General features: G+C 43.9%; 1 protein-coding gene across 6 annotated transcripts in view; it reads right to left on the reverse strand.

Moving 5' to 3' along the window:
- Window positions 1-13,461, reverse strand: part of LOC115052212 (collagen alpha-1(XVIII) chain-like) — a 31,940-nt gene that overhangs the window by 12,240 nt on the left and 6,239 nt on the right. For 4 of the 6 annotated variants that reach the window (XM_029516233.1, XM_029516241.1, XM_029516223.1 and 1 more), the window contains exons 1-4: window positions 8,767-9,339; window positions 1,751-2,292; window positions 488-568; window positions 341-403 (exon numbers count right to left, since the gene is read on the reverse strand). In XM_029516233.1, the coding sequence (XP_029372093.1) occupies window positions 341-403; window positions 488-568; window positions 1,751-2,292; window positions 8,767-9,292 (1,212 nt within the window). In that variant the 5' untranslated portion in view covers window positions 9,293-9,339. The other 2 variants (XM_029516249.1, XM_029516256.1) reach the window with 2 other exon arrangements.

The raw sequence follows: 13,461 nt of genomic DNA on the forward strand, positions 1-13,461 counted from the left end.
TTTTTGTACCAGGTCAAACCAACTTTGTAACCCACTCAGGCTGTAGTTAAAATACTTGACAAAACTCCATTGAATAAATCCAGCTGCAAAAATGCCAGATCCTATAATTCCCATCCCGGCCAAATCAAAATCCATACTTCCAGTTTGTCAGGCTCAACTTCATGTTTTACTGAGATTAGGTGAAACATTTGGAGCCATCAGAGCCAGAGAGTTATGTAACTGTCTTCAGGGGGATTCATCATGATGAGGGAACTGAGCTTCATGTGTTGAACCAGCGAGTTTTTGCTGTGAGTCTGCAAAGAAAATGTGAGTCACATTCATCTGAGACCAACACACTCACCCTCACAGTGTGTGAAATCATTCTTGTCCTCTCAATGTCACCGCTGCCGAAGTCGCCAGAGGCCTGAGAGATGCACAGAAACAGGAAAAAGAGATTAACAGGAGGTCTGCAGCACATTTGACCAAATAGCCAAACACAAACACTCACCGCGTCAGAGTCATCCTCGTCATCGCACAGGCGCTCAGCTGCCTGAGGGTTTCCCACCACTTTCAGTTCTGCGATCTCCCCCTAAAAAAAAAACACATACAAAGAAATTGAATGTATTTTACTCCACCGACAATCAGACATGCATTCAGCTTCCTCTGAAGCCGGCAGAGACGGAAAATGTGACTCATTAGCAGAACGTGTCTCAGCTGCCTATGTCATTCGTTCTTCATGTCATCTTCAAGAGCTCGGATCTGACTGAACATAAGGCAGGCAGTTTTGAGTCCAAGTGGACTTTATGATGCTTGACAAGGGAATATCTGACGACAGAGGCCAGTTTTTACCTTGGATAACTGCTTTTTGGAAAAGTTCAATCTTTGACATGGACTATATCTTTCCTTTTCACTCGACAGCTTAAAACAATGCGACTGTCACATGTAGTCATCAACTGGCTCGTGCTCATGGTCAGAGGTCAAAGGGGAGAGAGCTGAAGTGATACTTTAACAAAGAAGAGGAAGGTCAAGTCTATTCTGCCTGTTGTCAGTGTCCCTGAGACAAACCTGGTATGAGAAGCCACAGGAAGAAGGATCTGAACCCGCTGAGAGGTCACACTTACATGTACACTCAACACACCTGCTCTTTTAGCACATAATGTATTACCCTGACATTTCCAGGTCTCCTGGGTGACATTTGGAGGAGGGTTCATTGCTGTTTTTCATTCATTTCTGTCAGAAATGTGATGAACAAACATCTCTTGAGCACTTGAGCATTTCCTTTGCTTCTAGCCTGGAGTTTATAGTGAGAAAATCCACTAACCTCCAATCTCCAGAGTCTGGCGAATAAGAAATAGATCCCTTTGTGCACAATATAAGTGACACTACACTGAATGATGAGCTTTTCCTCTGATATTTCTTCTCAGATCAGCAAATTAATATTCTCTTATGGAGGACAAATGTATAAACATTTTTGATGAAAGTATTTCAAGTTTTTGAATAACTATACTTTAGGTTCTGTTTTCAGCCCTACAGTTCTTTACCCTTCCGGCAGTGAAAGTATTACCACTTAGCTATTAGCTGTTCCTGTCAGCAGTGTTTCTATGCCATCAACTGTCAAAGAACAAAACAAAACAAAACTTAAAAACCTAAACATTCTCCAGGATCTCTGGTATTTCCTGGGGAAAAAAATAACCCTTGCCCTTACTTCAAAGACTTCACATGCTGAAAGGTTCAACGCTTGATTTTACGCTTTATTTTAATTCAATCATACCTGGAACTTGTCAGGGTCAGCTCCTCCTGCCTGACCCACAAAGATTCCTGCCCCTTGGTCAAACTCCATGGGGTCTGGGGAACGCTCGAACCTCACCACCTGTGGCTCAGAGTCACAACCCTGGTAGAAAGTGACCTGCTCCTCAAAGATAGAAAGTGAGAAGCGGCTCCAGGTGTCCACCATGCTTGGCACGTCAAAGCTGACCGCCTCATAGGAGGCCTCTGAGTCGGGCTCTGTGTAGAAGAACTGCACCTTCTGACGGCCAGACTGCACTGCACTGAGTTTGACGCTGACGTACATGAGCCTCTGTGGACCATCAGTGATGGAGAAGAGGGTGGAAGCAGCAGGAGTAGAGGGCTTGACATGGAAGATGAGGGAGAAGTGGCGGTAGAAAGGATTGGGGACGTGGGCCAGGGCCGGCTGACCTGACACTGTCGCAGAGGAGAAGACATAGGCAGGTTCCCCCCTCGGGCCATAGACTCTGCTGATCTCACTAGGTGGAGGGTCTCCAATCAGCTGCAGCAAAGTGATGCCACTTTCCTCTGAAAGAGGAGAGAGACAGAAAGTTAGGATTGATAGTCAGAAGCTGGAGAGGCACACTGCTGTAAAAAAAGAAAACAGTGCCCAATCTGACTGGAAAAGCTGTGGAGCGCTAGCCTTAAATTAGATTTTCTAAACTTAAATTGGCATAAAGAAAATTACATCAGTCACAAAAATTCTTGAAATATTTTCCTCCTTTGCTCTGTGCAAAGTTGGATTTATTAAGCTGAGCTGAAGACTACACAAAGTCCAAAGAGAGAGAAGCACAGAAATGATCAGCAAATCACAAGTTGTTTTATCGAAGCATAATATATGGATGACAAAATGAGTAGAGACAGGTTTACAGGTCCAACACACTTCACATCACGTAACCACTGTGCAGAGGAATCCCTGAACATATTTCCATAGTATATATCAGACTGTGTCAGTGCAAAATTATCCAACGTGGACCTCAATTCCCACAACACTTTGTGAGAGAGGGAGCAGAAGGATCTGGATCATTAAAACCAAAACTATCTGCGTCCATCAATGTCATCCAGCTAAATAAGAAACTCTGTTGTTTGGTGTAGGTGAAATGAGCCTTTAAATGAAACCACAGCTGATTGAGTGGGTGGTTTAATCCTCCAGTTTTATAGTGGCTCCACATTAATGCTATGTGTGTGTGGAATTAGTTCTCAGAGACTAAAATAACCAAAGGGGGGGGGGGCCTAAAACAGCAGCCGCCTCAAAATCCACGGTTTTGTTCTCATAAATTGCCGTCACCGGAGGGAAAACATTTTGGCCTGGCAGGCGTTTCCGCACAGTGATCTCCTGAGGATGCCCTGTCAGTACAGATTCGTGAGAGGAGCACTGTCAGTGCACTGTATTAAAGGGTCGCAGAGGTCAGCTGTCGTGGGGACTTTCCAGAGATGATAAATGATGTGAAAGCATCATCGGCAGTCTGTTGAGCGTTCAGTGAGTGAAGTCGAGGAAGCGACCTCCAGGGCCGAAGATGTGAGTGTTCGTCAGGACTTTAGAGTGTAATGCTCAGCTTCAACCTGCTGAGAGGAAAGTTGCTTATTGTAACGCAAGACTCTGCCACGGTCAATTATTATGGGACAACCAGTTGATAACTAACTGCACATCTGTTCTCGCCAGCCCGACGCTGGCAGGGAGTAATCCTCTACACATGTTCTGACACAAAAACACACACATACACAAGCCCTGCTGCATGAATGGTGCACGTTGTGTTGCCTCGCCCTGGATGGCCACAGTTTAAGCTTGGATCCTGTGGGATTTTGTCCAATTGGATTGGAGTAGGAGCAGGGCACGCTGTGCGGTCATCTTCCCACTGATGGCACCTGCCGTTGGCAAATTTCTCACTGACACAGCTGTTGCAGCTGTTGCAGACAATCAAGTGGGCCCAATTACGTATGTGGAATGAATTTATTTTGAAAATGATAAATTTGCTTCTAACTTTTACTCAGTGATAGCTATTCTCAGGGTTTAATTTCATACATTCACATGTGGAATCTGTCCAGCCTGACCACAGGTCTCCCATTATGCCGGCAGTAACAGCCGAAGCTCCCATGAACAAGCACAGTCTGCCAACTATTTTATTAGACCAGTAACGGTGTGGTTGCATAACAACGACACACACTTTTCTAATTTCTGTATCAAAGTTGCAATCTCAGTCTTGGACTCTCAATTTAATGAGAGTTTTCCTGTGAAACTAAATACTCTTACATATACCAACGTTTCTCAACCTGCGGGCAACAACATCAAATACAGTGAGAGCAGATTCATCAAATGGAGACGTCTTATTGTTAAAATATTCCACTGATGGAGCTGAGCACATTTGTTTCATGGTCACATCATTTTCAAACTATTTTTATTTCACTTTCTCCATGCTGACGTCTGTTTAAACACAGTTAAAGTGACTTTCGCAAATAGGAGGAGGATGTTCTGCTCACTTTAATCAGTGTGAACTGAATGTTGAGTTATATAAAATTTTATTTCAACATGATATGTGCACAAAGCCAAATCCCCAAAGAACAGCTCCTTCCAGTTTACTCTGTAGGACTCCCCAGATGATGGTCGATCATCCAGGGCTGTAAAAGCTTCAAAGTGAGCTGCAGGGATATGCCCTCGTCCAGCCACAGGGCCTTTAGTGAGGTATGACACTGATGTTGTCACTGTTCCATGTTCATTATGCAGGTGATGAATGGGACGGAGGTCAGAGTTGTGGCGAAGGGAGACATTTCTCCAAAGTGCTGACTACTAATACTATCTAAAACATGACAGAGTGCTGCAGCAAGCTGCGTATTTCTGGTCAAATTGTGTCATCTTACATTACTGTTGGTGCTGGTAAGACTCACTATTCTACCACCAACTCTCACCATTAAAAGCTCCATTCCAGTCTATAACAAACTAGCAGCACAGCCCAATGTGGGAAGACACAGTTATGCTACCCAGATGTCTGCTTATGACTTCTAGCCCTGATCTGTCTCCTCTCTGACTACCTCCCTCCTTGCTGACAGCACCCTTTGTATTGTATACGCCAATGTTTCAGATTCCTGATGACATTAGAAAAGAGAAAAAATTACCTCTTATATTACGTTACAGAGGATTATTCAAGTGCCATGTCTGTAAATTCACCGTGTGAATGAATAAAAAGTTCCTGCCAGCGAAGAGAGCCATGGACAAGCAGATGGACAGAGGGAGTTTGGGAGGAAATGAGTGTCAGATGTCCATGGGAAAGCAGACCATGAGGTACTCTAATAGGATGTGGAATAAAGATGGAGAATCGGTCCCAAAAGCCTGCATGGACTCAACATACCAGTTAAAACAGGCTTAAATGTCATTGTGGAACTAATGGACTCCTCCAGAGAGTTTTGGAGGAGGGAGGGGGGGCGAAGTGTCTCCCTGGGGGTAGGAAAAGCTGTTCCACTGGAGGTTAAGCTACAGCTAACAGTTAGACAAGAGGCTTCAAAAATATACAGTTTCCTTTCAAATCTGCACTGGGGCAAATTTGATTAAAGCAAATATGAACCCAGCCGTTGTTATGTCTCACCCCTTTAAACAAATCAAAGAGCAATCTGGGAATAATCTCCCCAAGTGATGCTTCTGTTTATAACAGAGTGCAGAAATGTGAGTGAAAGACACTCCAATTCCTTTGTTTCAGACAAACTGAAAGTCTGACATTTGAAGAGCTAGAAGAACTAGATATGTAGAAAAAGTTATGGCAGATACATCATAAAAAATATCAATTACAACCTAATATCCTATTGAAGAATTTGTATTTTCAGCATATTAATTTATCATTATTTATACAGTAACCTCTGCTTTATATACAGTATTTTCTCACATTTAAGGGAATCGACTTCTATATAGAGAATATGTTGCATCTTGCAGAGAAACAAATAAACAAACAAAAAAAAAACCTTACAATTTGGTATTCTGGCTTCTCTCATAAAAAAGAAAGGCTGAAATGAAAGAAACTGGTTATTTCGGTTGAACTAACATCCTTGGTCCGACTGACCTCAAACCCACAAATGCACAAAATCAATACCCACTCATTCCTGGTCTATAATTGCACAAACAAACACATGGTCTGGTTAAGTGACCTGACTCCTTTTAGCTTGTTGCATGCAAAATGTTGGAGAACATTACACTACTATCAAACTATGCCCCAACAAAAGGCTCCTTTGCCTCAATCAGAGAGCCACAGACCTTTTTTGGAGAAGTGAGCATTGAAACAACAAACTAATTAAACTGTGTAATTAGTCATCCTCTGAGCTATTTGTGCAATCCAAACACTCTGCTGCCTTACCTTAAATAAAGTTAAGAATGTTTAGCTTAAATAAATAAATATTGAGTGTGTCTTTATGGGGTGAGAGCTGCAGTTCTGCCCTCCTGGGACCATTACAACTGGACTTCCAACATTTGAAGACAGACTGGCATCAGTTAACAGCAGCAGGCCTGAATCTATGTATGAATATGTGTTTGAAGAAGCTAATTAATGGGGGAAGGATGGGACTTTGACGTGTTCAGCTGATTTTTTCTTTTCTTAAAGCCTCACATTATGATAGAGTCTGATCTGGAAATTATGTCCTCACAATTACATTAAGTCACAGAAGAAAAAAAATAAATAAATAAATAAAGGCAAAAATACATTTTAGTTCTGAACCGAGCTGCAGAAACACTGGATCCTATGTTTCCCATAATGCATCTGAATCCTGTCTTGGTTAAATTGCAGGTCATTTATTCTGCAGAAACAGTTTGATTATCACAAATCATCAGAGCGGCCGATGACATACTGAGCTGCCAGAGCTCAACACAAACTGAAAGAAGGTCTATACGAAAACAATTTGGAGCCAGTTTTACACGCTGCTTGATGACACACAGTTGCTCATAGCAAAAAAAAAGAAAAAAAGAAAAGAATGGTGTGCACTGACTGTAAAGAATGGGTAATTCCCCCTTTGAATGAAAGTCCCTCATACTTTGGCCCACTCTCTGTCTCTGCACATCTTCTCATGTTAGGGCCAATCAGCCATTTACCACGCATCAAGGCGGACTGATTTTATTGGGTGGAGGCGACGGGCCCTGCCCTCTGACCCCGGGCAGAGACATGAGCCGCCCCGTCTCATCCTGGTCACAAGGCTCTCTTGTTACCGGGTGCGACACCGTTGCCCTTTCTCCCAAACCGAGCACACAATCGCCATACTCTTTCTACGGAGCGCACCATTTTCCCACCCACAGCTACTATCATAAATGTCATCCTCAACGCTCCCTCCCAGCCACAGATGGCCCAATTGTTTCCAATCTTGACGTTACGACACCCCCCCAGACTCTATATCCACACAAAATTCCACCACAGCTGATCAGAAGTTATGAAATTTGATGACAAGAGATAACCCAAGACAGAAACGCTTGACCAGCATGCAGGAGTAGAGTGTGATAAGAGCAACAGAGTGATTATTGCCAAACCAGACTGATGCAGCATGTTGGAAAGTACTAATTCTTTTGTCCCCACCATAGAACAGATTAAAGACAACATGAGAAGAAGTTTGAAGTAAAACATGGGACCAATACATCTACCCTGGAGTCCCTGAGAGAACACAATGTGCTCAATAAAGTCCAAAGAAAACGAGCTTACAGGACCCCAAACCCTTTTCCTAATGAAGGAGGGAGGCTGTGCAGGTGTTTGGAAATTCACACCCAGTAAAAACAGCCGAATGAAAAGCACAGCAACATTTCATATCCTGTACTCCAGGTGCAGTAAATCTACAATGTGTCTACCTAAAGGCCAGTTTAACTACATCTGATTATAATCATGATGGTTGAAAAACAAATCACAAAACAAAACCCACACAATGTGTCCATTGGAAACAGAACTATAGTTGTAAGACTTTTAAGTTTCCATCTGAGTTTAAAGGTTATCCAACCAAGAACTGCGTTCATTGACAGTAAAAAAAAACAAAAAACTAAGTTTACACCGTAACTTGTAACAATGCTGACTCATCACACAACGATCGATGGTGCTGCTGGTACAATTTTGCATAGCGATGAGATGATCACACGAGTGCGGCATGCATCCTGGGACAGTGGGATGAACTCAGGCGTTGCATCATGCACTTTTGTGCTAAAGAACCTGCTCTGGGCGTGCATGTAGCAGAAAGTGACCACACAACACCAGCACCAGAACTGTGTTTGCATGTTTTCACCAATTGAGATGGATTTAAGGCAGTCATCAGGGTGAACAGCATGTTTGCTTTTATTGTTCTCAGTTAACTTCATGTGGCTTTTATGCTCAAGTATTATCCCTTTTGCCATAAAATAAATTTCCAGCGCAGGACTGCACTCCCTGCATCTCCGGGCATTCTGGGATGTGAGGGCTGGGTTAATTGATGACTCGAAAATGTTCAAAGTGTATGTTATTTGTCAATGTTTTTCTGTAAGTCAGCCATGCGATACACTGGGTCGCCCAATGTCTGCTGCAATTTGCGCCAACAAACTTAAGTGCTGAAGTGAAAGAAGTAAATGCTTCTTCCTTCATCTGTTTGCTTAAAGCTTGTTGGATGTAGAAAGACAGGAAGTGAGTTTGGCCTGCAGACAGTGGAGGAGACGTTGCCCTGGTCTGAGGGCTGAAGTCGATGCACCAATGGGGCTCGCTCTTATGTACACTTCTAAAACTACACCACAGCAGTAATGTCACTTAGACAACAATGAAAGTTGGTTTGTTGTTCACCATCATGGATCACTTCTCCATGTTCTGCCTCCATAGAAGCATTAGTCAGCTGTTATTTCATGATTTGAGTGAAAGCAGTAAAAACTTGCAAAATCACATTGACAGTGCCTGGAAAAGATTATCTGAACATGCAAACGCACAGACAGAAACAGGCTGATGTTTAAAACATCAATGATGTACAGTGGACATGCATGTTGGATTCAAAATGTATCTCCACACAGGATACATTCTAACCCGCCAGCATTACCTGTCCAGTTACTAATGGTTATGCATCCAGGATGCCCAGGCTCCTGCGCTCTTTCTGGCAGGAGGTTGCAATCCACTGGCAGACTCCCATTTTCCAAGGATGCCCAGCACCTATCCTGCAGGAGGTGGCAGAAGTTGCGACAGGGCAGGAGCAGGGGGGTAAGAGGCGAAGGGCATCCGGGTGCCAGTAGGAGGCACAGGAACCACTGTGTTCTGGGGTGACACCCCATCTTCGTCAGCCACGCCCAGTCCTGTAGGACCGCCCCCACCTCTTCCACAGATGTGTGGTTGAAAAAGTTGGGCAGCGTGAGAAATTTGCTTGAGCAAATTGGCCAATCAGAGGGTGCGGGGAGACATGAGGGGTCGGATGCATTGGAGTGACTATCAGCAGCGGAAGATTCTGAATCCAAACCACCCTCAAAAGTCCCATTACTTTCAAAAGCATTGGTTAAATTGCTAGTCAAGACCAATTCGACATCTGACTCAAGACCAGCCAAAGACGCTGATCCTGACCCAGATCCATCCATTGCCCAAGCCCCTGACACATTCTCCACCCTCTCCTCTCTGAACCTGTCTGTATTACCCGTGGTGTTAGGCTTAGGGATCTCCAGCTTCTCTGACAGGCCTCCGTTCGTAGTCCAGCTGGTTGGCGTCGTCTCCCACGCCTCGACAAACTTACGGATTCCTGTGGCCATGTTGATGATTGCCTCCCCAACCCCAGACAAGTTGTCATCTTCCTCCTTCTCGCTCTTCTTTGTGCCCTCCTGGTCTGCCTCCTTGGTGGTGTTGGGTGTAGTGACGGCAGCTGTTGTTGGTTGTGGTGTTGTCTCGGTTGGGGCTTCTGTAGTGGGGTCTGGGTCTGATGACCAGAACCAAGCCTCCAAGTTCCCAGCACAGAGAACCAGGAGAAGCAAAGACGTCTGGATCCTCAACATGATGCTGGCTCCTGCAACAGTTCCCCTAGTGTCTCAGCATGCAGCAGCCCTCTACACAGCACCTTCACTGTTCCCCCGAAGTGCCACCTGTTTGCCCTCCGCTCAACAGTTAGATCCAAGCTGTTTAAGGGCCACTGAGCATCCACTGAGTGAAAGCAGGGACATAAAAACCCTGCTCACAACCAAAGACCCTCCCTCTGGAGCTCCCAGTGCATGGCTGCTGCAAACTCCCCTTGTTTAAAAAAAAAAAAAAAAAAAAAAAACAGAAAACCCACATTTACGTAGACAGGGGGAGACCTAATTGTGGAGGCAAGCTTGTTGTGCTGATGGTGGAAGTCATGCCCTCACACACACACAAACTCCTCCCCTATGTGAGTAAATGAGTGTGTCCCCTTAGACCTTTCTTGCAGCATGGAGAGAAAGCAGGCAAATGTTCCTGTGGCCACTGAGACACACCCATCCTGCACAGAAATAACCTCAATAATATGGCGTTTTGAAAGATATTTTGACCATAATAAACAGGTTTTGTTCTCTTTTTGTCCAGTCTGAGATTCCAGATCTCATGGTAACTGAAGTGGGCAGGAATCGCAAGTGTCGCTCAGTTGTCACAGTTTTCCCTCTTCCAGCTCTGAAAACAGCCGGAGAGAAGAGCGATGCGCAAAGCAGAATTAGGGAAAAGATGACCTATCTACTAGTCAATAAAAGAAAAAAATTTTGATCATAAACTCATGTTGCTCTTGTTGCTGAAATGTCCAAATGTAAACATGCTTCCAGAGGATTTCATTCAATTCACTTTGGATTTTGGTTGGAGAAATAAAGTAATTTGACCACTGGACTGATGAACACAGCAGCTGACAGGTTACCATGACTACACAGAGACTGATATCAAGGCTCAAGAATACAGGAGAGCACAAAAGTTAGCGTGGGCTGAAAGAAAAACAAAAAAACAGACTCAGCTTTCTGCCACTTTGTGCTGATAAAACAGTAAGTGGTGAAAGAGAAACACCACACGGCTGTGAAAAGAGTGAGGGAGAGGAAAGCAGCAGCAGAGTGAGGGATGAATGAGCAACAGCAGCTGAGAAAGACAGGCGGCCAAGGAGGGCGGATATGTATGCACGTCTTATTAAGCTCCTTTCCCAGGGGAACAGCTCCGTTGCCTCATCGCAGAAAATCCTTGGAAGATGCACCCCTTCCAGGTTCTCACAGATGGGCGATATGGAAAGAAGGGATCCCCCACTCCCTCACCATTGTTCTCCCAGGATGCCTCCTCCACATGGCCCTGAGTGCCCCCATCATACAGCTACCCGCCTCGACTGCCAAGCCAGGACATACAGCTGTTCCACATTCCAGCACTCAGACCTCCCACACCCACGCTGCACGACATTTGGAGGTTTGGAAACTGCCTCTTCTTGATGTTTTCTGCATCCGCACAACACGACGACTACAGGCAGGACATGTGCTCGGCTGGTCCAACTAGACACCAGGCAGGTTTTTCTGTTTGGTTGTATCGAACATCAGCTGTCACACATGCAGGAAATGTTATTTAGAGTTTTGGCTCAGCAATGACAAAGCATTTAAGATGCTCTTAAAGGCTTTTCACTTTGGTCAAGTGACTATTGACTAATATATAAATTACCACCAAAACAAAGTCCAATCTTAAAAAGAACCATTTTAAGTTGAAGTAGCATCAAGGCATCTAAACATGAATGATGCTTTATCGTAGTTTCACCTTCTCTGTAACAAACTGTAGAGCTATTATGGGCAGTTATTACAGATTGTGGGATTTCTCTATATGCATGTCTGAAACATGATGCTCCCAATTCTTCAGATTTCTTTCATTCTCCTTTCACAGCAGGAGAATAACACATGGTGTTATGCATTATCTTGAATAACACGTGGTGTCATCAGAAACTGGTATTTTAACAAGTTACAAAATAAAAATGCACACTTTTTTATTCATATTTGTTTTTCCCTCATGCACATAGTGTTCATGTTGAGCACGCTGCTCCATATATCAGCACAAATGCCCTGCAGACACTCCCACATGCAGGTCAACTCTCCCTCTGCGTCTCTGCACGTTTCATCACTATCAGCTGTCAGCTGCTCTGAGCTGCACAGGGCCACGAGCAGGGTAAACAAACACACCACAGCACTATGCTTCTGTGACTCACTGAATATCAGTTTAAGAAGACACCTGGTACTTTCCTAGTTTTCACTCACGTTCTCATGTACGTGTAGCAGAATCAGAGCAGAGTCAGTGCAGCTGCATGTAACAGCTCCTACGTCCACTTTTACAACACGATGGTTGTTATGTTCAGTCAATCTTACATTTTCTCTAAACCTGAGTCTGCCCCAGTAATGGAGTGCTTAAATTTCCCTGAATTCCTCTCAACAAAGACTGGAAAATCTGCGTGGCCTGAACATGTTGATTTTATTTTGATAGGATGCCCTCAGGACGTTATCATTACAGGGAAAGCTTTTTCCAACAGTATGCAATGTATTTACATTAATAATTCATGCTTAGCTTCTCAAAGGTACCTGAAAGCTGGAGGTCCTGATTCTGCACCTTTAGGCCGAAGATAATATAAACTAACTTGCTCCTGTCTGCAGCTTCATATCCACACCATAAAATCTTATGACATGAATGGGAGAGAAAAAAACAAGGTAAATTAAGAGAGGGTGTGTAGAGGTTGCAGCTGTACTAAATTATCAGTGTAAATCTTCCTAACCTCAACTAATTGCCATAGCAACAAGTTCCCTCCAGAGACCGTCCAGAGAGTTATGAGTGTATGTGTTACAGCCTGATACAAACCAAGGAGAACCGACTCTGGTCTTTCTGTTTGAATTGTTTTCTTGCTACGCTGACTGCCTCTCCGTGTTTGGGATGGTGTTTGTCTAAGTGAGGAGCAGGTACAAAGACTCCGTCTCTGTCTCCAACACATACTCAGAGTTTTCATTAGTTGGATCTGCTGCACCCTGAAAATGACTGCACAGACCACTATCTCAAAGGTGAACACAACTTTAAGTTGATATCTTCGCCTCATCTACCAGGACATCAAGGCCTTCCTCGTTTTTCTTCTCTTTTCCATCTTTTATCTAATAAACGTACCGATGCAGGATAAATGCAGTGAGTGTGTATTTCCCCTTCTGGACTTTCTCAGGCTCAGCAGCTTTATTGCTTCTGTGTTTTAATTGGCGTATCATGTTTCCGTTTCCCAGAGTGCAGTTCACATACTTTCATATATGTTAACCATAAAACACTGGTGAGGCACCACATGTGCTCTCAGCAGTGGGACAGCAGTTGTTCGGATCATGTTCCACAACCACTTGATGATCAAATGATGGGACGCAGTTTCTTTATCACTTCATTTGTCTTACGTCAAGACAGTTTTGGCCCATGTGGTGATCAACTGATGTATGCTCAGTACTTTTATAGACCAGAAGAGGGCAGCAGCACAGAGGCCACTGCCATCATTGCGGATACTTTGACCGTGAACTACAGGAATCACATTTGCTTCATGAGTTTTCCTTCTGTCAGCTGTTTGCTTTAATTGGCTTGTACTTTAAACTGTTATGCTTAAGTAAGTAAACTGATTAACTGAAAAAATTGTGCACTTCAACTTAAAGTCTGACTATTAACACGAGAAGCTTCCAAAAACAGAACAACATGAGGCTGAATAGGGACAAAGTCTGGTTGATCATCACCTCAGACCGCCTGATTCTTCTGTGTTTTTTTTTCTTTGAAAAGCTGAAAAGCATGA

The sequence above is a fragment of the Echeneis naucrates genome, chromosome 2, assembly GCF_900963305.1.
Source record: "Echeneis naucrates chromosome 2, fEcheNa1.1, whole genome shotgun sequence".
Lineage (NCBI taxonomy): Eukaryota > Metazoa > Chordata > Actinopteri > Carangiformes > Echeneidae > Echeneis > Echeneis naucrates.